We start from the raw sequence: 25,763 nt of genomic DNA, 5'->3' as shown, positions 1-25,763 counted from the left end.
TTATATATTCAAATGCCATCCGGAAAGAGGCAATGGAAATTTCAGAAATAGAAGTTTCTTCCTGAAAGACAGGTTCTTCCCTTAAGGAAATATGTAGCAATAAGCAGAATATATACTATTAAAGAAACAAAACCAAACCAAGAACAGGTACCTATTTGGTTACCTCAGTCCCCTGGACACCTCCCCCAGGCTCATTTTTGGAGACAGCTGGGTGGGAAGAAGTTTTACTCTGGTAGATGTGGGTGGAGGGCTGTATTTTAAAAACATTCCCCAGTGGGCAAAAATGCCTTTTAGCTACTAAAAATACAATGGAAATACAATGAAACTTTTATACCTGGGTTTTCTCTAAGCAAACAGACAAATGTGTTAAGGAGGAAACAGGAAATTTTGATTGGAAACAGCTTTAGTTGTTAGCTGGTTCACAGAGCGGTTGTGTGGCTACATGAATGAGGTCCAGCAGGCCCTTTTGTGTATGGCTGAGAACCATGAGGCCCTGTTTACACATTTCCTGGCCTGGTGATAGGAGCCCATCTCCATGGCCTCTCCTTAGTAAGATGAGCAGAAATCCCCAGCCCTGTGGTCTCACGCTGAACTCTTGATCTCAGCCACTTGAGCAGCAGTGATGGGGTCAGGGCAGGAAGTGATCACTTCCACTTCCCGTTGGCTGGGTTCCCTGTGGGAATCCTCCGGTTTCTTCCAATCTTTCGCAACATGCTCCATGCAAATACGCCAGCGAATCTGGTTTTTAAAAGCAATGCTAAGAACATTGGTGGGACTTCCAATCCAGCTCCTTGTTAATATGACTGGGAAGGCAGCAGAAGGTGACCCAAGTGTTTGGACCCCTGCACCCACATGGGAGACCCGGATGGAGTTCTGGGCTTCTGGCTTCAGCCTGATCCAGCCTGCTACTGCAGCCATTGGGGAGTGAACCAGCAGGTGGAAGATCTCTCTCTCTCTAACTCTGCTTTTCAAAAAAAAAAGCAAGGTTAAGGAATTAGAGGCATGTATGAAATTCAAGCAGCACTTTCCAGATTTCTTGGATTTCCTGCAAGAGGGCAGACTGAGCGGCAAAGGTTCATGGAAAAGTCGGTGTTTTTCCTGCTACAAACAACTGAACTGCTTGCTTGCAGGCAGGTGGTGCCAAGGCAAGATTCAGTTTGCCTCCGCTGTGGAGACAGAGGTTCCTTTAAAGGGGAGGGAAGGTTCCACTTACTCTCTGCTCAGACGCGCCTGCCTAAGACAAGGTGTCTGACTTTCACGGGCTGCCGCGCTGGACATGATGCCCTCGGTAACAGCCCATCTCTACCCGGCAAATGGGTTTCGCCGGGCAGGTGACCTGGAGCAGCAAAGCCTGCCTCAAAGGCCTGTAGCAAGGCAAGGAGAGTGCAGGGACTCTCAGCTCTGGAAGCAGCTAGGCAGCGCCCCACTGGGCTTTCTATAAGCACCAGCGACAGCCCCCAGCCAGGTATTCTGATGCACTCAGTAGAGGGAGGGCCTGGATATCCTATTTTATAAAAGCTCCTTTGGTAAGTTTAAGGGCAGCCAGGAGGGAGAGGCCCTGAGCCAGGGCGTGGACTCACTCCCTCCAGATGACCCTAACAGCCTCCACCTGAACCTGCCCCTCCCTACCTGGCAAGTGCACCCTAGTCCAAGGTTCTGGAAGCCACAGCCTTGGTCTTTAGGAAAGGCACACTGCATGACGATGCCACCGTCCTGCTTAGGATTTTCAGCAACTTTCCATGACTTCTCTGACACAACCAAAAATCCTCAGTGGAGACCCACAGCCTTCCGAACGCGGCCTCTGCCTCCTTCAGCTCTGGTTAAGAAGCCCCGGATGGAAGCTCTGCTCCCCTCTCACATCACGAATGCCTCTGAGTTCCCAGAACATATTAGGCCCTCATCCCAGGGTCCCCTGTCTGCTTCCCTGCCTCAAATCCCCCCTTCTCCATTCTATCAGCTTCTGGCTTAATCCATTTATACACCCTGACAGAGTGCTTTTTGCACACTGAAATCACACACATATTTGTCGCAAAAGAAAACAAAATTAATATTTTCTTTTCTTCAAACTAAGAACTATGACTTGAATCCCTTTCTCTTTGAATTAATAAAAATAAATGTTAACACACACACAATTGCCAAAGACTGGTCTTATGAAGTTATCTGGGTAAAATAAATTTCTACTAGGGCTAAGTCAACCAGCACAATCCATCTATTAATATTTATTAAACTCTAATGTTATCTAATCACAGTGCAGATTTTGACTAGCAACACACAGCATTCTTACCCTTAGGTGCCTAAAAAAAATTCCAAACATCTACTGTGCATACTCTGAGGTAGGGTGGGGGCTGGACAGGAAGCTTCCACAAGACTGATACACCAACTGCTAATTCAGTTTTTTAGGCTGTTTGGCCCCAACAATAGTTGATTCCAATCCATTGTTAGGGGTATTCTAGTAGGGTCATAGTTTTGTTTAAGTGAAGCCAATCACTCTTCATTTTTTGGTCTTTATTTATTTATCAAACTAGGTGTGTTGCCAGCTGCACTCACTCAGGGACAATCAAAGACATAAGTTCCTGTCCTGGAGCAGGAAGCCAAGTGGAAAGGTAATTGACAGTGGAGTACAGGGCGTCTAACAGCCCCCTATCCTGTACTGAGGAATGAATTCGTTTCCTAAGGGCTATTCTAAGATCCATGTGTTTGTTAAGTCCCAAGTGACCCTGGACAGGCAGCACCAAGGAGTTCCCCGTCGGCGGTAAAAGCCACAGTCTCAACCATGCTCTCATGCCCCGTGGTCTGCACACTGGCCTTCTCCAACCCTCCAGTTTTCTTTATTTATTTTCCTTCTTCCACAACACTCACTCACTCTGTTTATTCTCTGTCGTCCCACGTTGTAAAGTCCACAGAGCAACTTCCCTGTCTAGTATAGACTCTGATACACATACATGTATGTATATGGGGATGTGTGTGCATGAATACAGAAGTACAACTTATGTAGACAAGTGCATATGTATATACAGGTACACGTGAGAAAAGTTTCAGGTAACACATTAAGTGACGCAGTCTGCCTGTTTTTAAAACATTATGTTATCTACCAGTGACTACTCTGAAACACACTATTCTCACACACAGCTTTTTCTTTTTCTTTTATTTTTATTTATTTATTTTTTTGACAGGCAGAGTTAGACAGTGTGAGAGAGAGACAGAGAAAGGTCTTCCTTTTTCCGTTGGGTCACCCCCCACAAACGGCCGCTACAGTCGGTGCGCTGCACCGATCCGAAGCCAGGAGCCAGGTGCTTCCTCCTGGTCTCCTATGTAGGTGCAGGGCCCAAGAACCTGAGCCATCCTCCACTGCACTCCAGCCCACAGCAGAGAGCTGGACTGGAAGAGAAGCAACCGGGGCAGAATCTGGCGCCCCGACCGGGACTACTACCTGGGGTGCCGGCGTCGCAGGCAGAGGATTAGCCTAGTGAGCCGCGGTGCCGGCCATTATTTTTCAATTATTTATTTATTTATTTATTTATTTTGACAGGCAGAGTTAGAGAGTGAGAGAGAGAGAGACAGAGAGAAAGGTAGCTTTTTCTTTTAAAAAAAATACATTGGGGCAGGTGCTATGGTGTAGCAGGTAAAGTTGCCGCCTGCAGTGCCAGCATCTTATATGGGTGCCGGTTCAAGGCCTGGCTGCTCCACTTCCAATCCAGCTCTCTGCTGTGGACCGGGAAAACAGTAGAAGATGGCCCAAGCCCTAATGGGGACTTCCTAAGCTAAGCCAAGACCTGGGCAAGCAGAAGTAGGAGGGGGAAGTAGGCTGTCCTGTACAGCGGTCTCAGCACCCCCTAAGCCAGCTTACACAATGCATGACCAGCTTTATTTCCTCAGACGCACAACAGGTCTGCATCTGATCCCCCAAACTCGTTCTGATGAGTGGTGACAGGAAGAGCACAAAGTAGGATCTGTAACAGGTCCAGGGAAGAATCCACTGCCCACTTTGGTAGCCCGAGAAAATGCTGTAACTATCCTGGCTACACCTCATCTGTAAATCCGCACTGCCACAGGCTTTGTAAATTCCTTACGTGTCTATTCTGACATTTCCTTTAAGCCCATTTCCCACTCTCAGGAAGACAACCTCAGAATAGATTTCACTCTTACATGACTTTTCCAGATTTCTCATCAGTTACGTGACACATTCTTCTTCCCTCAAAAAAAAAAAAAAAAGTGGGGTGGGGGTTGGTGTGTGTGAAGGTCAACAAAAATTGCTTTGGGAGGGGCCGGCTGCTCCACTTCCGACCCAGCTCTCTGCCCATGTGTTTGGGAAAGCAGCGGAGGATGGCACCCATGACCCAGGTCTTGGCTTAGCTTAGGCAGTCCCCATTAAGGCTTGGGCCATCTTCTACTGTTTTCCCAGTCCACAGCAGAGAGCTGGATTGGAAGTGGAGCAGCCAGGACTTGAACCGGCACTCATATAGGATGTCGGCACTGCAGGCGGCAACTTTACCTGCTACGCCACAGCAGCTGCCCCAACGTATTTTTGTAAAAAGACCCGGATGGAGCCCCTGGCTTCAACCTGGACCAGCCTGGCTATGGGGGCCATTTGGGAAGTGAAACCTCTCTCTCTCTCTCTCTGTGTTGCTGCCTTTCAAATAAATTTTTATTAAAAAGAAAGAAAGAAACTGCCTTGAGAGTTCCCTAATTTGGTAAGCTTACTAAAGTTTTCCTTGTTAAAAACTTCAAAGTCACGTTTAAGTTTCAAATTTGCTTTTTCTTGATTTCTCCCAAGAAGCCTTTGGTTAAAGTTTAGAAAACACAAAACCCAAAATGTTTGCTTCTGTGTCTCTGCAGCCCTCAAACTAAATTCCATCTTTATGGCAAAAAAAAAAAAAAAAAAAAAAAAAAAAAAAAAAAAAAAGCCTCAACACTCAGACAGCTCTCAGAGTTTTGTTTTGCTTGCTGACTTTCATGTTTGTGTTTCAGGCATAGCAGCAGCCATGACTGAGGCACTGCGCTACCTCTTGGATTGGAGCTTTCCAACTTTTTACAAAAGAGGACATGGCTCCAGCGTTCAGGTAGCCTGTGGAAGCTTCCAGAACTACTGGTTCTGACACCCAGGAGGGAGCACCTGCTTTGAAATCACTGGACTATTAACCAGCACTAGGGAGAAATGGACACTGGACCTGTGTTCTCTTTTTGTTTTGTTTTTTCTCTCTCTCTCCTACTTAAGGTCTGGAGACAGATACACTGCTTTCTAGCAAAGAACATTCCTAGAAATAAGGGAACGGGAAAAGAGGACCCAGTTTGCCCTGTGATATGATGACAACTTAATAAACGGTTTTGTCTTGCAAGAAGGAAATTTCAGGAGGCACACTCTGCAAGCTTATACCTGGGATTAAGTCCACGAGTGACACTCCAGCAGTGGAGAAATGAAATCGATGGGAATTCCCTCTGGGGATCCTGTAATTAACACGCTTTTGCAAGATGCTGTTTTCAACGTTGAAACCAGGAAAAGGCAAGTGGCTCACATCAAAGTAGGTGCTCTTCTCTCACAAACGCAATGGCTGTGGATTAATCAGAGCCCAGGAGGGACGGGGTTCGGCTGAGCACTTGGGCCCTGTGCCCATGTGCTGACTTTCAGGAACAGAAAATAGCTCCCAACTAATCACAAATTGGCACTTACAACCTAGCACAAAGAGGTCAAACTGAAATGAAAATAAACTATTAAGGAAGTGGATACTGCATCATCAGGTCTGTCTACTTCATTTCAGTCTGGGGCAAGATAAAAATAAATCTTTGCTACATATATGGAAACACACATATCCATCCCCCCCCAACACCTATCCATGCATGAATCCACACACACATTTCCAGTGCTCTATGCCAAATATTTACACACTTCAAACTACACATCTAAGAAAAACGATTTGAAATAGTTCTTAAAATACAAAGTCCTTCAAAAATGCTGCAGACAATGTTAAGAAAGGAGACTAAGTGACATACTTTTAGGGGTCCTTATTTTTCTAAGTCTTTTTATTTATCTGTAAAATGAAGTAGATGCTTTAAGATTATTTCATCCATTTCTTATTTTACCTTAGTATTGAATGCAAAATACCTGGCTCCAAGCCTAAAATAACTCCTGTCTCCATCATGCAAGGTCGGCACACACAGCATTCGTCCTTTTCCACATGTTAGCAAAACTTATTCTACTAATGCCAGGTCCCTCCTTGTTGGCGCCTGCCCTAGTTTTACAGTGTCACGGCATAAGAAAAATAAAATACTGTGTAAATTCTAGTGCTATAAAAGCCTTCAGTCAGAAATAAAGGTGATAGCAAGGAATCCTTAAAAAAATCAACAAAAACCCTGCTCACCAATGATGAAACATTAAGTAGCCTTATCAAAGACCAATGAAGGGCTGGCGCTGTGGCATAGCGAGAAAAGCCTCCGCCTGCAATCCCAGAATCCCAAATGGGCACTGGATCGAGTCCTGGCTGCTCCTCTTCTGATCTAGCTCTCTGCTGTGGCCTGGGAAGGCAGTAGAAGATGGCCCAAGTCCTTGGGCCCCTGCACCCATGTGGGAGACCTGGAAGAGGCCTCTGGCTCCTGGCTTCAGATCGGCCCAGCTCTGGCCATTGCTGCCACCTGGGGAATGAACCAGCAGTTGGAAGACCTCTCTCTCTGCCTCTCTGTAACTCTGCCATTCAAATAAATAAATAAATAAATAAATAAATAAATCTTAAAAGAAAAAAAAAAAGACCAATGAAAATGGCCATGGGGATTCCTATGTCTACCTGGGAAAAGAAAACACTATTCAATGTGACATTCTCAGCTTTGTGCCAAAGGTACATTATCTTTTAGGGGAGCTAAGGCATTATTCTCTTTAAAACTGTTTGGGACACCCTCCCTTTGTTGCAGTCCCATTTTGTTTACGGTCACTGGCCAGAAGGGGGTCTCAGTTTCCATTCAACTCTTGGGTGACCTTGGACTAGTCACTGAGCTCCCCTTCCTTACACCAGGGAAGAGGTACCCTTTGTTCCAGGCTGCCTTTACAATGTTCTGGAATGTTCCACGAAATGACATTTACAAATGTGCAAGCACTTATGAGAGTGCTTCAACAAGTTCATGGGAAAATGGAATTAAAATATAAATCTGGTGGAAAAATTTGAAATCCGTGCATCCTGTGTTTCTTAATGTGCATTTCCATAAATGTGCATGGGATTTCCCAAACTGAAATACACTTATCTTTCAACTCCAGTTTTCTATGAACACATTGAGGGATCCTCGTACAAAATCCCTTTCTCCTGCTATACAGTACAACAAAGGGAGTTGGGTGGCCTTGGATCCTTTCCGTGTCTATAGTTTCTCCAGATTCAGGAGGTGAGGATGACTTTGAGGTTTCTACATCTTGTATCATTTGGTCACTGAGTGTGACCAAGGGCACATCGGCGTGCGTGCATGGGCCACAGGCTGATTCACCTCCCGAGTCTCTCCCTCTGCAGCTTGGGAACTGCTACAAGCTCAGGGCGTGGAAAACTTTTGTCCCGGAGACATCCTTTGGAGACTCCTGCAGGAGAAGGAAGGCGCCTTCTGACAAGCTGCAGGAAGCGACCTCCAGTCCTCTCCCCAGGACACTCCGAGGTGGGGCAGGGAAGAGAACAAAATGTGGATGGGAGGCGTCAAAGGCATCTGAGGACTCTTCTCCAGGCGGGGGAGGGGCGCCAGGAAAAGGCCCCAAGGTGAGCTGGGTGGGAGGGGGCAAGGGTACACTTTGCACCAGGAAACCAGGCCTAGTGGCAGGACAAAATCCAAGGGAGAGTCTGAGAAATGGACTTCCCCCGCGTTCTGGCTTCACTCAGAGCGAGATACAACAGTTTACCTTCTGGTGCCCAGGAACTCTGATTCCTGGCAGGCAGGCATTTTCAAGATGCCATTCAAATATTTTCAGTGACATCCGGGAGCAATATTCCACACAGTCAACAGAGGCCAGATTTGCAGAAAATGGTAGCCCGGAGCCTTCCCCAGTGTACAAGACAGAGGCTCCATCTGCCTTCACCGGGACCCCAGGGACTGATCCAATTCCTGGGCCCTAAGGTTACAGTGCCCCGGGAGCACAAGCCCCCCCAGAACACTGCCAAGCCACTGCAAGAACCTCTCGGAACTTGCCAGGAAAGTCGCACTGTTGCTTGCGAGAGACTCTTACGAATACAGAGGCGAAACAGCACAGCCCTCCTCCTGCTCACCATTCATTCTGATGGCAAGGAAGAAACATGCAGTGGGAAAAAATGCTAACACACAGTAGACCCGATTCAAGGCCCTGCAACAGGACCCTGGACGCCTTATCACGGATGATGGTAATCCTGTAACAATAACACAGAGCCCCACAGAAATGCCACCCACAGGGTGAGTCCATTCCAGCTGGGAATCCCACTCCCTTCACATCGCCCAGCCCGGCCCTCTGCCTACCGTGGGCCCCTCTATCCGCAGTTTATCGCCCGGCCCCGCCCTCTGCCTACCATGGGCCCCTCTATCCGCAGTTTTGCTTTCTGCGGTTTCAGTTATTCTCAGGCAATGGAAATCTGAAACTATTACATGGAAAATCCCAGAAATAAGCAAATCCTAAGTTTTAAGTAACTTCACATAGTACATCGCTCTTAATTGTTCTATCTTATTACTACTGTGCCTAACTTATAAATTAAGTTTTATGATGGGTATGTATAGGAAAGACATAGAATTCACAGAGCTCAGTACTATCTGAGGCTCCCAGATAGTACTGGATGGGGATCTTGGAACACATTCCAGGCAAATCAGGGGGGACAGCTGTAATTTCGGGTTGGGAGAACACACCACTGGTCACACTTCTTCCCAGCAACCACCCCTGTGTCTAACACACATTCTGTCTTCCTTCCAAGAGGAACCACACGTGGCCCCTGCATTCCTCCAGGTGCGATGGCCAGAGTTGGAGATGGAGACAACGACAACGGTGAGAATCTGCTCTAGGAAAGCAGCTTCCTTGCAATCCCGCAGTCATGGAGAAGAGGCACTTGGGTTGTGTTTTTTTCTAAAAGATTCATTTTATCTATTTGAAAGGCAAAGTTACACACAGGCAGAGGCAGAGAGAGGGAGTAGTCTTCCAGCCACTGGTTCACTTCCCAAATGGCCAAAATGGCCAGAGCTGGGCTGATCTGATCTGAAGCCAGGAGCCAGGAGCTTCTTTCTGGTCTCCTGTGCTGGTGCAGGGGTCCAAGGACTTGGGCCATCTTCTACTGCTTTCCCAGGCCAGAGCAGAGAGCTGGATGGGAAAAAGAGCAGCCAGAACTAGAACCGGTGCCCATATGGGATGCTGGCATTGCAGGCTGCAAGAGTTTTTTTTTTTTAAATGTCTTGAAGGCTGCATCCATTACTCCTTTGTGCCTCAGTCCCACAACTCCAGGAGCACTTCTTGATGGAAGCATTTTCAGAAAGCCAGAGGTGAAGTGAGCCTCGACATGAGAGGAATCCTCTCTTTGCCACTGAGTCCCAAGTCAAGTAATTCGAATCACTGAACCATGCAAAGATGAAAACCAATGAAAATCATGTTTCTCCCTGGCCTGCTTCCTAACTCCAGGGCAGGCCTGGCACGACATGAGTCTGGAAGCCGGTCAGTCACACCATGGGGCCCGCGTGGGCTGCCATGATCTGCAGCCCCAGGAGCTCAGTCTTTAACGATGTGGCGATGTCCAGGGCCGAAGGGGAAACATCTGAAGTGGTTTTGAGTTTTGCAGGTCTCCTGACTGTCCAGGGTGAACAGTAGGGTGGCTCAACCATTGTCTGGAGCCCTTCAGGATCTCTCTTTCCCTCTCTCTCTCTCTCTTTTTTTTTTTTTTTTTTTTTTGCATGGCCTCATTTCCGTCTTCCTGTTGCTAGGAAGGAGAGCCGAGCATGAGAAACTCGTGTTTACAATACTGGACCATCCTGTCCAGAACAAGGCTCTCTTCAGAGAAGCTGGATTCCCTTCACCCACTGTACTTTGGATGCCCCTGATCCTCTGGACCCAGTCACCCTTCCCTGAATAATTCCAAATTGCATATTTACCAGTCTAAGTCATAAAAATATCACTCTCACTTAAATATTGCATCACAGCTTAAAATCTCCTTGGGGACACTGAGGGAAACCCAAGTATTTATTTTTGTCTTTGAAACCATCTCTTGGAATCTCAGCAAGGCCCTGACTGGCTGGAAGACATCTCACTGATGCCTCTTCTATCTCCTTTAAGTCTCATCCTGGTCCTACAGGTAACAGTTTAAGGGACACAAACTTTTTAACTCAGGGCATAGAAACAGCATGCTTAGTCACAACACATCTATTATTCTGGTATATATTTCCAGAAGCATCCAACGACCTCTTTTAATATAAAAACACTAGTAAACCTGTCTAGGTCTTTGCTCTTTGAACAAGAGACTAGAGGATAACGCGCCTCTCTCTCACTTTTGCTCTGGACCACAGGAAAATCCTCTGCTTAGTTGTTTCTATGAGAACAGGAGACACTGCCTTCCACTAGTGACTGCTTCACTGTATCATCGCTCCACTTTTTCAGGAGTGGGATTCCTCTCACGAGCCACAACGGGGAAGTTACAACACAAAGCACTAAGGCTACTTCTCACATCCATCCCAGGGACAGTTGGAGGCTACTTATTTCCATCCTGTCAGTGCCTTCATGGAGCTTTCTACCTATCTGGTTCTTTAAGGTGTCACTCAGCTTAAAATCAAACCACTTTTTTGTTCAAAGCAACCTTCGAAATAGCTGGGACCAGAAACTGCCGTGCTTCCGTGCTTCCCTGCAAACTCTCGTAACAGAAGTGCGAATGCAAGCAGCATGCACGCAAGCAGTTGCAAATCTGGCATGCCATAAAAAAAGTGAACGTAGGCCCTCACTGACTTTTTCCCAGAAAATCTTGAAATAACTTCCGCACACACATCTGCTAACCATCTGACACCGGTTCCTCAGGACTGGTTCCTCTACCGCAGGGGGGCCAGTACGTTCCAGGGCACCTCTCTGGCCATCTGCTCCGTCTGCAAACCAGGATGGCACTGGATGCCTCGCTTAATTCCACACTTATGGTCCACAAATGATGTCTGCGGAGGACCAACCTGCAGTCCAGATGGACTCCTGCAGCTGCTCAGATTCACATTCAAGGGAGCTACAGTCTGCTGGCCTAGGATTTTTCCGCCACAGCAAACAGAACTTTGGAGGGGAGGAAAAAATACAACTCGAGACCGTAAACTTTTTCCAGGGCTGTGATTTTTAAGAAATTTTTTTCCCATCCAAATGCATCATCCATGCCACCCTTCTGCATCTTTCTGTACTGTATGTCCACTCTTGGGCTGAATCACCAAGAACCATGCACACCACCACTGAACCCTGAGAAAGAACCCCCGAGCTCTTCAGGTCTGGTGTAAGAAAAGGCTCACCCAGAGCCAGGCTGGAGACGGAGAGGAGCGAGAGGGTAACCGGGCGAAGTGTGGTGTCCCACGATGAAGACGAGGGGCTTCCCGTCCGCAGTAATGGGTGTCAGTGGCGCCTGCTGAACGTCAGCACCAGGCACCTCGCTAAGCCCTCCGTCTGCATTGGCTCATTTGATCCCCGCGGCCTCCCCGCGCGTAAGGAGCCGGTGCTGCCCACGCTGCACAGGAAGATCGCGCTCCAACTCCAGCGCACCAGGGGCTGGGGCTGGGAAGACGCCGGACACCGCGCGCGCAGGGGCCGGTCGCCGCGGCCGGGTGGGGGTGGGGGGGCAGCTCCATCGGCAGGATCAAAGGCCCGGCCCCCGACAGGAGGTGGGGACACGGTTCCCAGAGGCCACCGTCGGGCCGGGCGGCGCGCTTCCTTCCTTTCTCCGGCCCGCGGACGTGCTCCTCGGGCTGCGAGGTCCGAGCCAAGGGCGTCGGCATCTCCGCAGGGCGATTCAGGAACCCGATTCGAACCCGCGCAAGGAGACCTGCAGCAGCACGTACCCCTCGCCGGCAAGCCCTGGGCTCTGCCAAAGAGCGGGACGCCCACCCAGCCACCCTCGGCCACCAGACTGAGCGCTAAAAAAAGGTCCTAAATGCCTCTAGGATCTAAAACGTCCTTAAATAAGAGACTGTCGGGGGGATGCAACGCTGCTTTTGGACTTGCAGGTGAAGGCAGCAAGCACCGAGCCCCCGACGGTCCCCGCGGGGAAAGACCCCCAGCCAGGGGGCAGCGCCTGCGGTTCAGTCAGAACCGCACGGGGCTGGCGGACGTGCGCCCCGCCCAGCGCTGCCCGACCCCGAGCCCGAAGCCCCCCGGAGTTCCCTGGGCGCGCGGACCCGCAGTCCTCTTCCCCTCCCTGACCCCAGCTTTCTGCTTCTCCACCCGCCCACCCAGGAATCTCCTCAGCAACGTCTCCAAGACACAGACCGACAGGCACCAACTCGACAAAGCGGGGTGACACGTCCCCGCCGGCTCCCCTGCGCATCTGGCTCTTCCCGGCTGACACGACCGCAAGGCAGGGGTCTAGCTTACGTGTCAGGATCATGGTGTCGGGCTTCTTCCTGCACATCCAGCGCGGCGAAGGGCGGCGGGCGCGCAGCGGGGAAATCGAGGCAGCAGCCCGCGGCAGCTCGGCTCCCGCGGCGGGACCCACGGCGGCACGAGGGACGCGCGCCCTGGCGCTCCTCAGCGCATCCCGGCTCGCCGTTCCCGGCCCCCGGCCACCGCCCCGGGAAGAACTCGGGGGACGGGGCGCTCGTGGAGATCGCCAAGGGGACAGCTCTCAGGGAGCGGGACGCGAGGCCCGGGAGCTGCAGGGAGGTGCGGCCATGGCCGGGGCTGGGAGCGAAGCGCCCTCGCCCGGGCAGCCTGAGCGCACTGCCTCCCGCGCGCCCCGCAGCCGCGCCCTCCCGCCGAGCCCGCCCCCAGAGGCGGGACTGGCGCCCGCCCAGTGCGCCCCTCCTGCCTGGCCTCCGGACGTCCCGGCTCCGCCCCGCGCCTCCTCCGCCCGGGACTGGAATGTTTTGCCCCCGGCCTGCACGTCTGAAGCGGGAAGCGCCTGGGAGTCGCCAGCAGATGGGCCTCAGGCGTAGAGGCAAAGGCCACGAGGCCTTTGCTTGGCGGAGTCGGCCCCGGCTGGACTGGACGCTGGGCCGCCGCGCGCTTTCCGTTTCTCCTTTTCTTGGTAGCTCTGCCCACTTTTTAACCTGTGAGCCGCGTGCAGTTCCAGAACGGAGGGGAAAGCCGGCGGTGGGTTGGGCTGGGTCGGGATTCCCGATCTCCCCCGATATGCGTTACTCACCCCTGCAGCCCGAAGCCACCGAGCCGGCGAGGGCAGCGGCACGTTTCACGCCGCACACCGGGCACTGACACGCTTCACGCCGCACACCCTGTGCTCCAAGCAGTGCTTTTCAAACCGGCCCTGGGGCCACTCTCCGGGCCCAGCCCTGGGCGGCTGCATGAGAGCCTCTGCTGGTTCCCAAGCTCCCGAGTGATTCTACTTAGTGTGAGGGCTCCGTGATTTTAAAGATCACAATTCAACCATAATTGCAGAAGTTTTTTTTTTTTTAATCCAGAACAGAATTTTATTCACTTTGGGGTCAACTGATGCTTTCTGCTTGATAATCTCCGGGGGAGAAAAAGTGACCTAAACCCACTGATTCAATAAAGATCTAGAGAGTCCATTTCCTATGTGCCAAACAGGGTCCTAGACGCTTGGGATACAGCAGTGAGCAAAAGAGAAATCTCCCTTTTCTCCTGGAATTTGCTTCCTACCGAGGAAGGTGCACAGTAAGCAATAACAAACAGTAAAATATCTGCTATGTAGGATGTTAAATAGACAGAAAGCAGCGGAAGGAAGGAAAAGCGTAGCTGGGGCAGTTGGTTTTTGCATGGAATGAACCACAAATGGACGAACTGAGCCTATTGCAATTTAAAATCTCATAGTGATTTCATACTCCTGCCTCAGTTTACCTATGCAAGATTCTTTCCTCCCTCCTCCCATATTACCAATAGGATGAAAGAAAAATTCCAGCTTCACCCAGGTTCCCTAATTTATCCAAAGCTGACGTCAGCTCTGAAGGGCATGGGGGCTCTTCCATTCAGAAGGTACTGGCATTTCCAGGGTGTTCACCTGCTTAGGACTGCTGGGATTACAAAGGTGAGCCAGGCTGGTCTGACCTTGGCCTGCTCAGAGTGGGAGTGGGGGGGGAGACCACAGGTGTGCAGGAAAAACAGGTGCTCCCCAGGAGTGCAGACTTTACCTGGCACAAGAGGCAGCTGCTTCTCAGGTTTGGGAGGTGGGGGAACTGTCAAAATGCCCAAGCCTGCAGCAAGAGTGCCACTCAAGGGGAGGCCAGGAAAGCACGGGCAAGCGCCTTCAGTTTCCTTCGTTGATAAACAGTGAGAACCCATTTTCATGGAAGAAAGTGTCCCTGATCACCTTTGCCTTGTGATTGCACAGGCTAAAGTGTGAACTTAAAAACAAAACAACAACCAACCAAACAGGAGTATGCCTCCAAAACATACCCATTGCTCTTGTTTGTTAGAGATGTGAACATTGGGGCCAGTGTTATGGCAGAGCAAGTGGCTTAAGCAGCTGCCCGCAACGCTGGCATCCCATATGAGCATCTTTGGAGTCCTGGCTACTTCTCCTCCAACCCAGCTAATAGGCCTGGGAAAGCCATGGAGGATGGCCCAAGTGCTTGGGCCCCTGTATGCACAGGGGCAACCCCAGTGGAGTTGCTGGCTCTTGACTTCGGCCTGGCCCAGCTCCAGCCATTTTGGCCATTCTGGGGAGTGAACTGGCAGATGAAAGATCTCTCTCTCTGTCTCTCTCAGAAACTCTGCCTTTCAAATAAATAAATAAATCTGTTAAAAAGGTGAACGTTAAGAATATAAATCACTTCTAAGCCTCTCAGTGTAGATTCTAATGTCTGTTTTTGGCTGAGTGAAGCTGCTGTTTAATTCCATCAGGCTTCCGTGTGTCTGCATCCCCGACAGACCCACCACTGCTCAGAATTCGTCTTTCCACAATGTGACGGGCTGATCTTTTTATCTCTTGTTGCTCAAGCCCCTTTTCTTTCTCCTTCCTTATTGGTGTTGCCTCCCCTGCATCTTCCCTAATTTCACTACCGCTCTCTGGAGGCTTGTGTTGTGTGGTTTGCTCATCTAGTAAGACTAGTTGGGAACATTTTTCTGATGATGCATAGGTTCGAATTTGGCCTTCGGTGAATATCGTCTTCCCCCATTCTTTGGTCTATTGTCATAGCTTCTGACCCAATTCTTGAAGGTTTAATTCTTACTCCTGTTAGAAAGCAACATGCTACATTTGATTGCTACACTCATGGAAGAGCTGGAAACAGGACTTCTGGAGCAGACCACCGCCAGTTCTGGGATTTATTCCCTGAATAGTTTCATCATCTTTCAGAAGGCAGAGCTGAAAAGTGAGTGCCTCATGGAATTTTTAAGGGGATTGAATAAGATCATGAACATGAGTGCTTAGCATAGAATAAGCACTCAATAGCACTAGCTGATTATCTATTAAATAGGCACGTCATAAAAATATAAAATAAATGGGCACATCAGACTAGAATGTGAAATCCCCATTGAAATAATATCCAAGGGAAAGAGTAAAATACGACGAAATGAGACCTTGACTTCAGCCTGTGTGGATCTGAGCAGGCTTGCTTGGCACACTGGGGGACAGAAGGAGGAGGAAGGAGAAGGAAGACATTGACAGCGTCAACAAACAGCTGTGCTTTGTCAGGTGCAAGAGGGTCCCCAGGCCAGCTCAGCGACCTTTCTCTTCATTTAACCTTCCACTCATCTCCCAAGGTCTCCTTTGTCTGTCCTGGGTGGATGACACGGACTGAGTTTGTGAAATGATCAGTGTTCAGTGAAGCACAGGTATGGACACACTGGACTCCAGGAGGCAGGCATTTTCTCTGCCACATAGGCCATTTTTCTGGCAGAGCGTGATAGTCCTTGGAGACTCCTTCAAATACATAAGAACAAAAGAACCACCACAAATCACACCAGGTTGTGAGGTGGTTGTTATCTGTCCTCCATAGCAGATAAAGACTTGACACAAGGACTTTTTTTTTTTTTTTTTTTTTTTTTTTGACAGGCAGAGTAGACAGTGAGAGAGAGAGAGACAGAGAGAAAGGTCTTCCTTTGCCGTTGGTTCACCCTCCAATGGTCGCTGCGGCCGGTGCACCACACTGATCTGATGGCAGGAGCCAGGTACTTATCTGGTCTCCCATGGGGTGCAGGGCCCAAGTACTTGGGCCATCCTCCACTGCACTCCCTGGCCACAGCAGAGAGCTGGCCTGGAAGAGGGGCAACCGGGACAGAATCCGGCGCCCCGACCAGGACTAGAACCCGGTGTGCCGGCGCCACAAGGCGGAGGATTAGCCTAGTGAGCCGCAGCGCTGGCCAAGGACATCTTCTGTGTACCTCCATCATGCTCTCCTCCTGAGTCTGAACTTTGTGGAGGCTCCTCCAAGGGGAACCCTGATGCAATGTAGATGATTTTTCATTCAATTGTGGTATTGCCAATGAGAGAAAAAAAATCACATTGCTAACTCCTAAACTGCACGGCAGAAGACAAGCAGCTAAGAAGGCTACTCTCTTTGGCTTCTACTCTATTTTAATGATTGAAATTAGACACTGTTGACTGTTGGTATTATCTAAGCATATCTTCTGGCATTTTTTCCCTACTATGATGTGTTTTTAAAAACCCTCAAATGTCTATAAGTAGGGGCTGTGTTGTGACATAGCAGGTAAAGTTGTCACCTGTGATACTGGCATCCCATATGGTACTGATTTATGGCCCAGCTGCTCCACTTCCAATCCAGCTCTCTGCTAGGGCCTGGGAAAGCGGTAGAAGATGGCCCAAATGCTTGGACTCCTGCTACCCACGTGAGAGACCTGGAATATGCTCCTGGTTCCTGGCTTTGGCTTGGCTCAGACCTGGCTGTTGCAGCCATCTGAGGAGTGAACCAGCAGATGGAAGACCTCTCTATCTCTTCCTCTCTCTGTTTAACTCTGCCTTTCAAATAAATAAATACTTAATAATAATAATAAAAAGTCTACAGGCACTAAGAAAAATACTGCTGGTAAGGCAAGCCACAGCAGGATGGTGAGAACTGGGGGCCCAGTACCCCTCTAAGAGGAGAGCCAACACTCAGGTTGATTACTTACTGGCCTGTGTCAACACACCAACCTCAGTCTATTGGGTTTAAGGATTTTTCAGGAGCCCCAAGAGATCTATAGTTTATGTCAAATCTCCCACTTTTTAGGTGCTGGAAACTAATTTTAAAAAATCTAAACCTATTCCAAGGAATATCAGCTTTAGTCTTCAATGAATTGAGACCTCTGCCCTAGTGATGCACGCCAAGCAAACTCTTTGGAAATGTCTTTCTGTCCCCTAGGAACCCTAAGACTCCTCCTTGGAAAATGTTGTAACATAATTTGTGTTCAATGAAGTATTGTGAAATTACTGGGGAAGATAATTTTATTTATAATGTTCAAAGGAAATAAGACACAGAATAGAAAACTTCAAAAATAATTTAAAAGCATCAAATTAAGGAAAATAATTAAATTTGGGGTTGAATGACTGTCCTTAAGGCATCCATTTATTTTTAAGCTTCAGAGACCCTAGACTGGGTTCTTCCCACACTCTCTATGCTAAGTGGCATTTAAACTTTTAAGAATTTGTCAAAACCCAAATGTTGGGGGTATAGGATAGAGAAAAAGGAGAGGAAGAAGGGGCTTAGGCAAGAAAATAAATACATCCCCTTTTAAATTTTAACTGGAGTTGCTCTGTCGTTCAGCCACATCATTTTTGACTCCAACTTTTGAATAATTCAAATTCAAAATACGGGGAGGATTAATTTAGTCTCCAGTGATATTTTTAATAAAGGGTGGGGTGGGGTATGTGTGTTGTTTCTGCATGAATGTGATGTGAATCTACTTTTTGGGGTAATCACTTAAGCCCCACACCAAATCGCCTCATATAGTACTTTGATCATTTAACAAATTTTTATCAAGGTTTAGAAATAGCAATGTGTTGAGACAAAAATGGGTATGTAGAAGAGGTTTGAGGGGGAAATTCTTAGAAAGTAGAAACAGATATAGTTCTGTAACGGAGTTCAGTGGAGGGTTTGAACATAGGTGAATTTTCAATCCAGATTTGATAAGCCAATGGGTATGTTTTCCTGAGATACTCACAATATTTACTGCAGAATTTCCTTCCAAAGGCTGTTTAGCTTATGGGGCTGGCACTGTGGTGTAGCAGGTAAAACCCTCACCTGCAGTGCCGGCATCCCATACGAGCACTGGTTCGAGTCCCGGGCTGCTCCACTTCCGATCCAGCTCTCTGCTATGGCCTGGGAAAGCAGTAGAGGATGGTCCAAGTCCTTGGGTCCCTGCACCTGTGTGAGCTCCTGGCTCCTGGCTTTGGATCAGCGGAGCTCCAGCCGTTGCAGCCATTTAGGGAGTGAACCAGCAGATGGAAGACTTTTCTTTCTCTTTCTCTCTCCCCCTCCCTCCCTCTCTCTGCCTTTGCCTTTCAAATAAACAAATAAATCTCAAAAAAAAAAAAAAACACAAAAAAAACCCAAAAAAGGCTATTTTATTTAAAGGTTCTGGCCACTGATTAGTCCAAGACCTCCCTACTAAAAATGGCAGAGAAGATGTGAACCCAGGCACTCCCCCCATCCCCAGCTTCCTTTGGAAGTTTGCCAAACACTGCCTAGTTCTTTCCTGGGGCTTCTGGCCACACAAAAATCAAGCAAGTGAAAATTTAAAACTTGTGATCATTTTTGACTACATGAAAGCAACTGGGCTTCTTTCTCATTGAATTAACCAATTTAAATGGCATGCTTTGATTCTTTGTCTATTCTGCTGTTAACCTTAGACTTAATCATTTGAGTTTAAGGCATAGTTCGCTGACAGCTTAGGATGGACAATGCTATTTTGTAAGTACTACTAAAGTTTACTCGTTTTCTTATTACTTACATTTTATGATTATAAAGTATTCTTTAAAAAAGTTAAGAAAATGTAGCGAAGTATAAAAAGGAAAAACACAACTTCATAATCACAGTACCAGTGATAACTGCAGACATACCTCTCTAGATTACTGACATACCATGGATTAGCTAACCAGTGCTAAGCTTTGATTGTTTTCACCACATTTTCTTTAATGAACATTCTTGTGAAATGCATTTTTAAGGAGCAAGAAGGGTAATTCCTTTGGGAAAATTCATTTCCTTGAATTAGAACAATTGACACTTATTTCTAAATGTCATGCAGGGAGTTTGTACTTTTTCCATACTTGCTTCAGTGTTTGGAGATACCCATTTATTTCCCTTCACATCCAGTATCATCAGTGTTATAACTTCAATTTCTATTGATAATTTGATACACAAAAATCTTATTGTTCCTTGTCTACATTTGTTTGAACATTAAATTGAATTTGTTATTGTGTAAAATATACATCACATAAAATGTACCTATATATGTATATATAAATATATATTTATTTGAAAGGCAGAATGAGAGAGAGAGAGGGAGAGATAGAAAGAGATTGTCCCTCTGCTAGTTCATTCCCCAAATGGCCACAGCAGCCAGGGCTGAGCCACACAGAAGCCAGAAACCAGTAGATCCATCCTGGTCTTCCACGCTGGGTGGCAAGTGCTTGGGCCATCATGCACTGCGTTCCCAGGCACATTAGCTGGGAGCTGGATGAGAGGTAGAGCAGTTAAGACTCAAACTGGCATTTTAATATGGGATCCTGGCATCGTACACAGTGGCTTAACCCACTGGGTCACAATATAGGCCCCAAACTGTACCCTTGCAAAGTGCATGAAGTCTATGTTCAGTAGCATTAAGTGAATTCACACTGTTGTGCCACCACCACCCATTTCCAGAACCTTTCATCACCCCAGACTGAAACTCTGTACCTCCTCAGTGAGAGTGCCCTGCTCTCTCTCCCAGCCCTGGGTAACAGCTATTCTACTTTCTGTAGGACTGTGACTGTTCTAGGTACCTCTTCTAAGTAGTATTACATAATATTCGCCCTTCTGTGTCTGACTTATCCTTGTTGGATATTTCCATGATTTTTAACCAGTGAAATATATATTTTAAATTAAATTAAGTTTTAAATCCGGTAGTTTTTTGTGATACAGCATTTTGTTTTTTTCTGACTGATCTATAAGTCTTATGTATATATTAGTGGTATTAACCACTTGTCATTAATTAGAAAAATATTTTTCTATTTTGTCATCTGCCTGTTAAACTTAATTACATAATATAAAAAAATTAACAAGCTTCAAATGATATTCAAAGGTCTTACTTATTCTTTTCAATTATTAACTAGGAGTTTACATAAGTAGCTTCCCCTATATGATTTGAAACCAGAAATGCTGACACAAAATCAATCTACAATAAAAGGTCATTTAATGCATGAGGGTTTTTTTGGCTTTACTTTTAGTAATAGATTTCATTATATACTAAAGATATTTCACTATTTTTTTTCTATCTCCCCTGCTTACATAGATGCTTGCATAGAGTGAGGTCTCCACAAGGCCTTGCTGCTAAAAGCTAGCAGGGTCATGAGTAAGTTGAAGACTCAAGAGCACAGGGATTTTGAGAAACTTCGGACTTCCAAAAATTTTCTTTAAGTGCAATGTATGTGTCAGTATTTTTATCTCCTAATAAGTAAATCTTGGAACAGCTACAGATACTCCAAGAACTAGGTGCAAGGCTAAGATGGCCATTTTTTAGCTTTTCATAGTTTCATGTTTTTTTTTCTACCACCTTGTTTAAAAGGGCCATTTATGTGCTTGTCCCTAAACCCTGACTTTTAAAAATCAATATGCAGGTGCAAGAGCTATGGTGCAGCAGGTTAAGTTGCTGTTTGCATCTCTAGCACGCCATTTTTTTCTTTTTCTTTTTAAGGTTTATTTATTTATTTGAAAGTCAGAGTTACAGAGAAGGAGAGGCAGAGAGAGAGAGAGGTCTTCCATCTGCTGGTTTGCTCCCCAGCTGGCCACAATGGCCGGAGCTATGCCAGTCCAAAGCCAGGATCCAGGAGCTTCTTCCAGGTCTCCCTCAAGAGTGCAGGGGCCCAAGGACTTGGGCCATCTTCTACTGCTTTCCCTGGCCAAAACAGAGAGCTGGATCAGAACTGGAGCAGCCGGGACTCGAACCGGCCTCCATATGGGATGCTGGTATGCAAGTGGTGGCTTTACCCTCTAGGCCACAGCACCAGCCCTCAGAACCCCATTTTGAGTGCTGATTCGAGTCCTGGTTGCTCCACTTCTGATCAAGCTTCCTTAATGTTCTTGGGAATGTAATGGAGAATGGCCCAAGTGCTTGGGCCTCTGCACCCATGTGGGAGACCAGGATGGAATTCTGGGCTCCTGGCTGTGGCCTGGACCAGCACTGACTGTTGTGGCCATTTGGGGAGTGAATCAACAGATGGAAGACCCCTCTCTTTCTCTGTCTCTCCCTCTCTCTCAAATAAATAAATACATGTCTTGTTAAAAAAAATCATATCCAGATGTCTTCTAAAGTATCTGCCCAAATAAAAGTGTCCACCATAATTCTGAAAACTTGAGTAAGTTCATTCATGTGCTGATCTCACTGAGGAGATAATTGGTGGTTGTTCAAACTATAAAATATTACTCTTTGTGGTGGACTGGTTCTAAAATAAAAATACTATTGGGGGGTGAGCAATTATTTGAAAAATAATCAACAGTTCCCTCTCTTAGCTGCTAACTACAGACCGTTGGCTGTTGTAGTGTTATTTCTGGAAACTCCTACACAGCTCCAGCTCATTAACTCACTTTAATAGTCAACAGGAGAATGGGGTTGCAGTGTATCTTCAAGCTTGGCTTTTCATGCGGAACTAACTCAGTCAATTATCTCTTATTGAGTCTGTTGAATTAGGCTGTATTTTTGAGAACTTCAAGGTCACAACTTAAACATTTTTATAAGCAGAACTGGCACAAGGCTCATGAATGGTGAAAGATCAACATTTGAGGATCTGCCAGGAGCGAAAGAACTATATTGGACACCCCCTGCATTTCTATTTTTTTTTTTAAGAGTTATTTATTTGAATGGCAGAGTGATGGGGGAGGGGGGTGGAGAGGTCTTCCATTTGCTGGTTTACTTCCCAAATGCCCGAAATAGCCAGGGCATCAGGAATTGCACGCTGTTCTCCCGTGTGGGTGGCAGGAGTCTAGGTACTTGAGCCATCAGCTGCTGCCTTCCAGGTGCATTAGGTGGGAGATTTCAACACACTTACTTCAATTTTAGATAGAGTGGACACAGGCTAAAGTCAAATGGAAAGGTTTTCATGCTCAGGTACAGATGTTTGCACCCAGCAATTGGGATACACATTCTTTAATGCTGCAATATAAAGAACAAAGAAAAGAAAATCATCCCAAAGTTGGCTTCATGGATTATGAAAAAGCACTGCCCATGTATTAAGCCAGAAAGCACATTTCCACAGGTTTCAAAGAAGCAATGGCTTGAAAACCTATTCTCAAAACCTTTGGCACTGCTGTCATCAGCACGTGTCCCTCTCCCTGAGCCCCAGGGGTCCTTTGTGACCTTCAGTGGCACAAGTGATCCTGATTTACTTCCTAGGGAGGTTAGCAAAGGTCAGGTAGCTTCCACTTGTTTTGTTTGGGACAACACTCTGGTGTCATCTGCCACCAGGCAAGAAGTCTGGCTACCCTGAGGCCCTGATGTGCAGATACAGAATGGAAGGTCACAGAGAGGGAGAGAGGCGCCAGGGAACTTCCAGCTGTTTCAACTCACAGTTGCTTAGGTTTTCCCAACCCAGGCTCCTGTTATGCAAAAGCCTTTCAAAAACCCTAATCTCAGGGGCCAATGCTGTGGCGGTGTAGCAGGTGAAGCAGCAACCTGCAGTGCCAGCGTCCCATTGGGCGCTGGTTCTAGTCCCGGCTGCTCCACTTCTGATCCAGCTCTCTGCTGTGGTCTGGGAAAACAGTAGAAGATGGCCCAAGTCCTTGGGCCCCTGCACTCTTGAGGGAGACCTGGAAGAAGTTCCTGGCTCCTGGCTTTGGATTGGCACAGCTCCGGCCGTTGAGGCCAATTGGGGAGCGAACCAGCAGATGGAAGACCTCTCTCTCTCTCTGCCTCTCCTCTCTGTGTGTAACTCTGACTTTCAAATTAAAAAAAAAAAAAAAAGAACCGGGGCTGGCCCCATGGCTCACTTGGCTAATCCTCCACCTGTGGCACCAGCATCCCATATGGGCTCCAGGTTCTAGTCCCGGTTGCCCCTCTTCCAGTCTAGCTCTCTGCTGTGGCCCAGGAAGGCAGTGGAGGATGGCCCAAGTGCTTGGGCCCTGCACCTGCATGGGAGACCAGGAAGAAGCACCTGGCTCCTTGCTTCGGATTGACGCAGCACCGGCCATAGCAGCCATTTGGGGAGTGAACCAACAGAAGGAAGACCTTTCTCTCTGTCTCTCTCTCTCACTATAACTCTACCTGTCAAATAAAAAAAAGTATCCATACTTCTATCAGATAAAATAGATTAAAAAAAATAAGAACCCTAACCTGTTACCATCTGATTATAGTTGCTAAGAGCCCCTGTGATGGTGAGTTTTAGGCATCAGTTTGACTGGATTAAGGGATGATCAGAAAGCTGGTAAAGCATTATCTTGAGTATGTCTGTGAGGTTGCTTCCAGGAATGATGGACATTTCAATCAGTGGATGGAGGAAGATCTGTCCTCACCCAGGGTGGGAGGCAGTGTCCACTCCAGACAAAACGAAAGGCCTAGGAAAGGGGAATTTGTCCTCTTCTGGAGCTAGGACACAAAGGGTGTCAGGCCTTCAGACTCTTAAGACTTGCCCCCTCACCTCCCTGCTCACTCCCTGCCTGGATCTCCCACCTTCAGTTTCAGACTGAGGATTACAACATGCTGTTGGCTTCTCTGGCTCTGAAGCTTTTGAACTTGGGGTAAGCCACGCTACCAGCTTCTCTGGTTTTCCAGCTTGCAGCTGGTATATCATGGGACTTCCCAGATTCCAAAATTAAGTGAGCCAATTCCCCGAATAAACCTCCTCTTATCTATCTATCTATCTATCTATCTGTCATTTATCTATCAATCATCTATTTTACTATCATCTATTCATCTATCTAGCTAGTTAGTAGCTGGATAATCATCTATTTATTGTGTTTCTATCATCTATCAGTTATCTATTTGTCATCTATCCATCTACTATCTATCTAGCTAACCATCTATTATCATCTATCATTCATCTATTTATTTGTCTTCTATCTATCTATCTATCTATCTATCTATCTATCTATCATCTATCTATCTTGTTCTATTTCTTAGGAGAAGCCTAATATAGACCCTGAGAAAGAACTGCCCAGCTCAGAACAATTCTCAGATCCATGAGCACACTAACTGATTGCTATTGTTTCAAGCCACTGCTTTGAGATGAGTTGTCATGCAGAGATAGGGCACTAGAACAGCCACCTTCCCTGACCCAAAGGCAATAAATGTAGAAATCAATATCAACAATAGAAATGATATTTTATGTATATTTGAAAAACTACAAAATATCTCATGACTTGAAAAGAATTCATACAGGAAAATTTAAAATACTGAATAAGATCAAGAGTATGGCATACTTAAACTTGTGAGACATAGAAGTCACTAGTTGACAAGATATTTAACTTTAATGGCTTATATTAACAAAGAAAGATAAAAGACCAGATATAAGCAGTCATGGAAAACACATGGAAAATGCTTAAATTCATCAGTAATCAGAAAAAATGCAAATGAGAAATGTAAATAGCTACTATTTTACATACACTAGATCTACAATTCAAAATGTGATGTTCTCAACTATGAAAACTCTTATATATTGGTGGTAGAAAGGTATGTTGGTACAATCTGTTAGGAAGACAATTTACATTCATTTTAAAGCTGAAGATTGACCATGCCATGACCCAGCAATTCTGCTCTGAGGTTTGTACCCTAGAGAAACTATTAAGAACATGTACAGTAACATTCTGATAGGAAGAACAGGAAACAACCCAACCCATCAATTGCACAGCAGATCTTTAAAAATGGTATACTTGCACAGCAGAATCCTATACAGCAATAAAACAACATGGACAGGTTTTTGAAACTAGGCTGAGTGAAAGGGGAAGGGAATGGTAACTTCAACCTTAAATTTTCCTCTGGGGGAAACTCACTATGTGGAGAAGAGCTCGTGTGTAGCTATAACAGGTAGGAGAATATAGTTGTCCTCTCCACCCTTGCCTCCATTTCTGGCCACCTGTTTTGTGATTTCAGTCACCACCAGTCAACCACAGCACACAAATATTGAATGGAAACGCTGTGCTGTGCTGAGCATGGCGAGGACATCTCACATCATCTCATTCTGTCCAGGACACCAGCCGTCCCTTTCTTCAGTCTGTCCATGCTGAATATGCTGCCTGCCTGTCCATGAGTCACTCAGCAGTTTTCCTGACTATGATCACCGTCTCTGCTATCAGAGTGCTTCAGTTCAGGGAACTCTTACTTTGTTTAATAATGGCATCGATGAGGGCAATTCAGATATGCCAAAGAGAAGCCCGTAAGTGAAAGGCTGAAAGTTTATCTTAGGTCTGTATGTATACGAAAAAGTACATTATATCTCTAGGGTTCAGTACTAACTGTGGTTTTATACATCCACTGGGAGTCTTGGAAACTATCCCCCATGGATGAGGCAGGACTACTGTATTTTAGTTCT

General features: G+C 46.8%; 2 protein-coding genes across 6 annotated transcripts in view; one reads left to right on the top strand and one right to left on the bottom strand.

Moving 5' to 3' along the window:
* Nucleotides 1-25,763, bottom strand: part of DLC1 (DLC1 Rho GTPase activating protein) — a 517,566-nt gene that overhangs the window by 35,274 nt on the left and 456,529 nt on the right. The window contains exon 1 of one of the 5 annotated variants that reach the window (XM_008274055.5): nucleotides 12,509-12,855. The exons of the other annotated variants lie outside the window; for them this stretch is intronic. Within the exon in view, the coding sequence (XP_008272277.4) occupies nucleotides 12,509-12,545 (37 nt within the window). The 5' untranslated portion in view covers nucleotides 12,546-12,855. Of the gene's footprint in view, nucleotides 1-12,508; nucleotides 12,856-25,763 lie in introns of those variants that run through there. 5 annotated transcript variants of the gene reach the window in all.
* On the top strand, nucleotides 8,932-12,502 carry LOC149127851 (uncharacterized). The gene is made up of 3 exons (XM_089326834.1): nucleotides 8,932-8,965; nucleotides 11,389-12,141; nucleotides 12,371-12,502. Exons 1-2 carry the CDS (start codon nucleotides 8,932-8,934, stop codon nucleotides 12,066-12,068), a joined length of 714 nt encoding a protein of 237 aa, XP_089182960.1. The 3' UTR covers nucleotides 12,069-12,141; nucleotides 12,371-12,502.

The sequence above is a fragment of the Oryctolagus cuniculus genome, chromosome 2, assembly GCF_051225735.1.
Source record: "Oryctolagus cuniculus isolate XC-2025 breed Fujian yellow rabbit chromosome 2, ASM5122573v1, whole genome shotgun sequence".
NCBI classification, from domain to species: Eukaryota; Metazoa; Chordata; class Mammalia; order Lagomorpha; family Leporidae; genus Oryctolagus; species Oryctolagus cuniculus.
The sequence above is the reverse complement of the archived record's forward strand: the minus strand, read 5'-3'. Positions and strand labels throughout refer to the sequence as shown.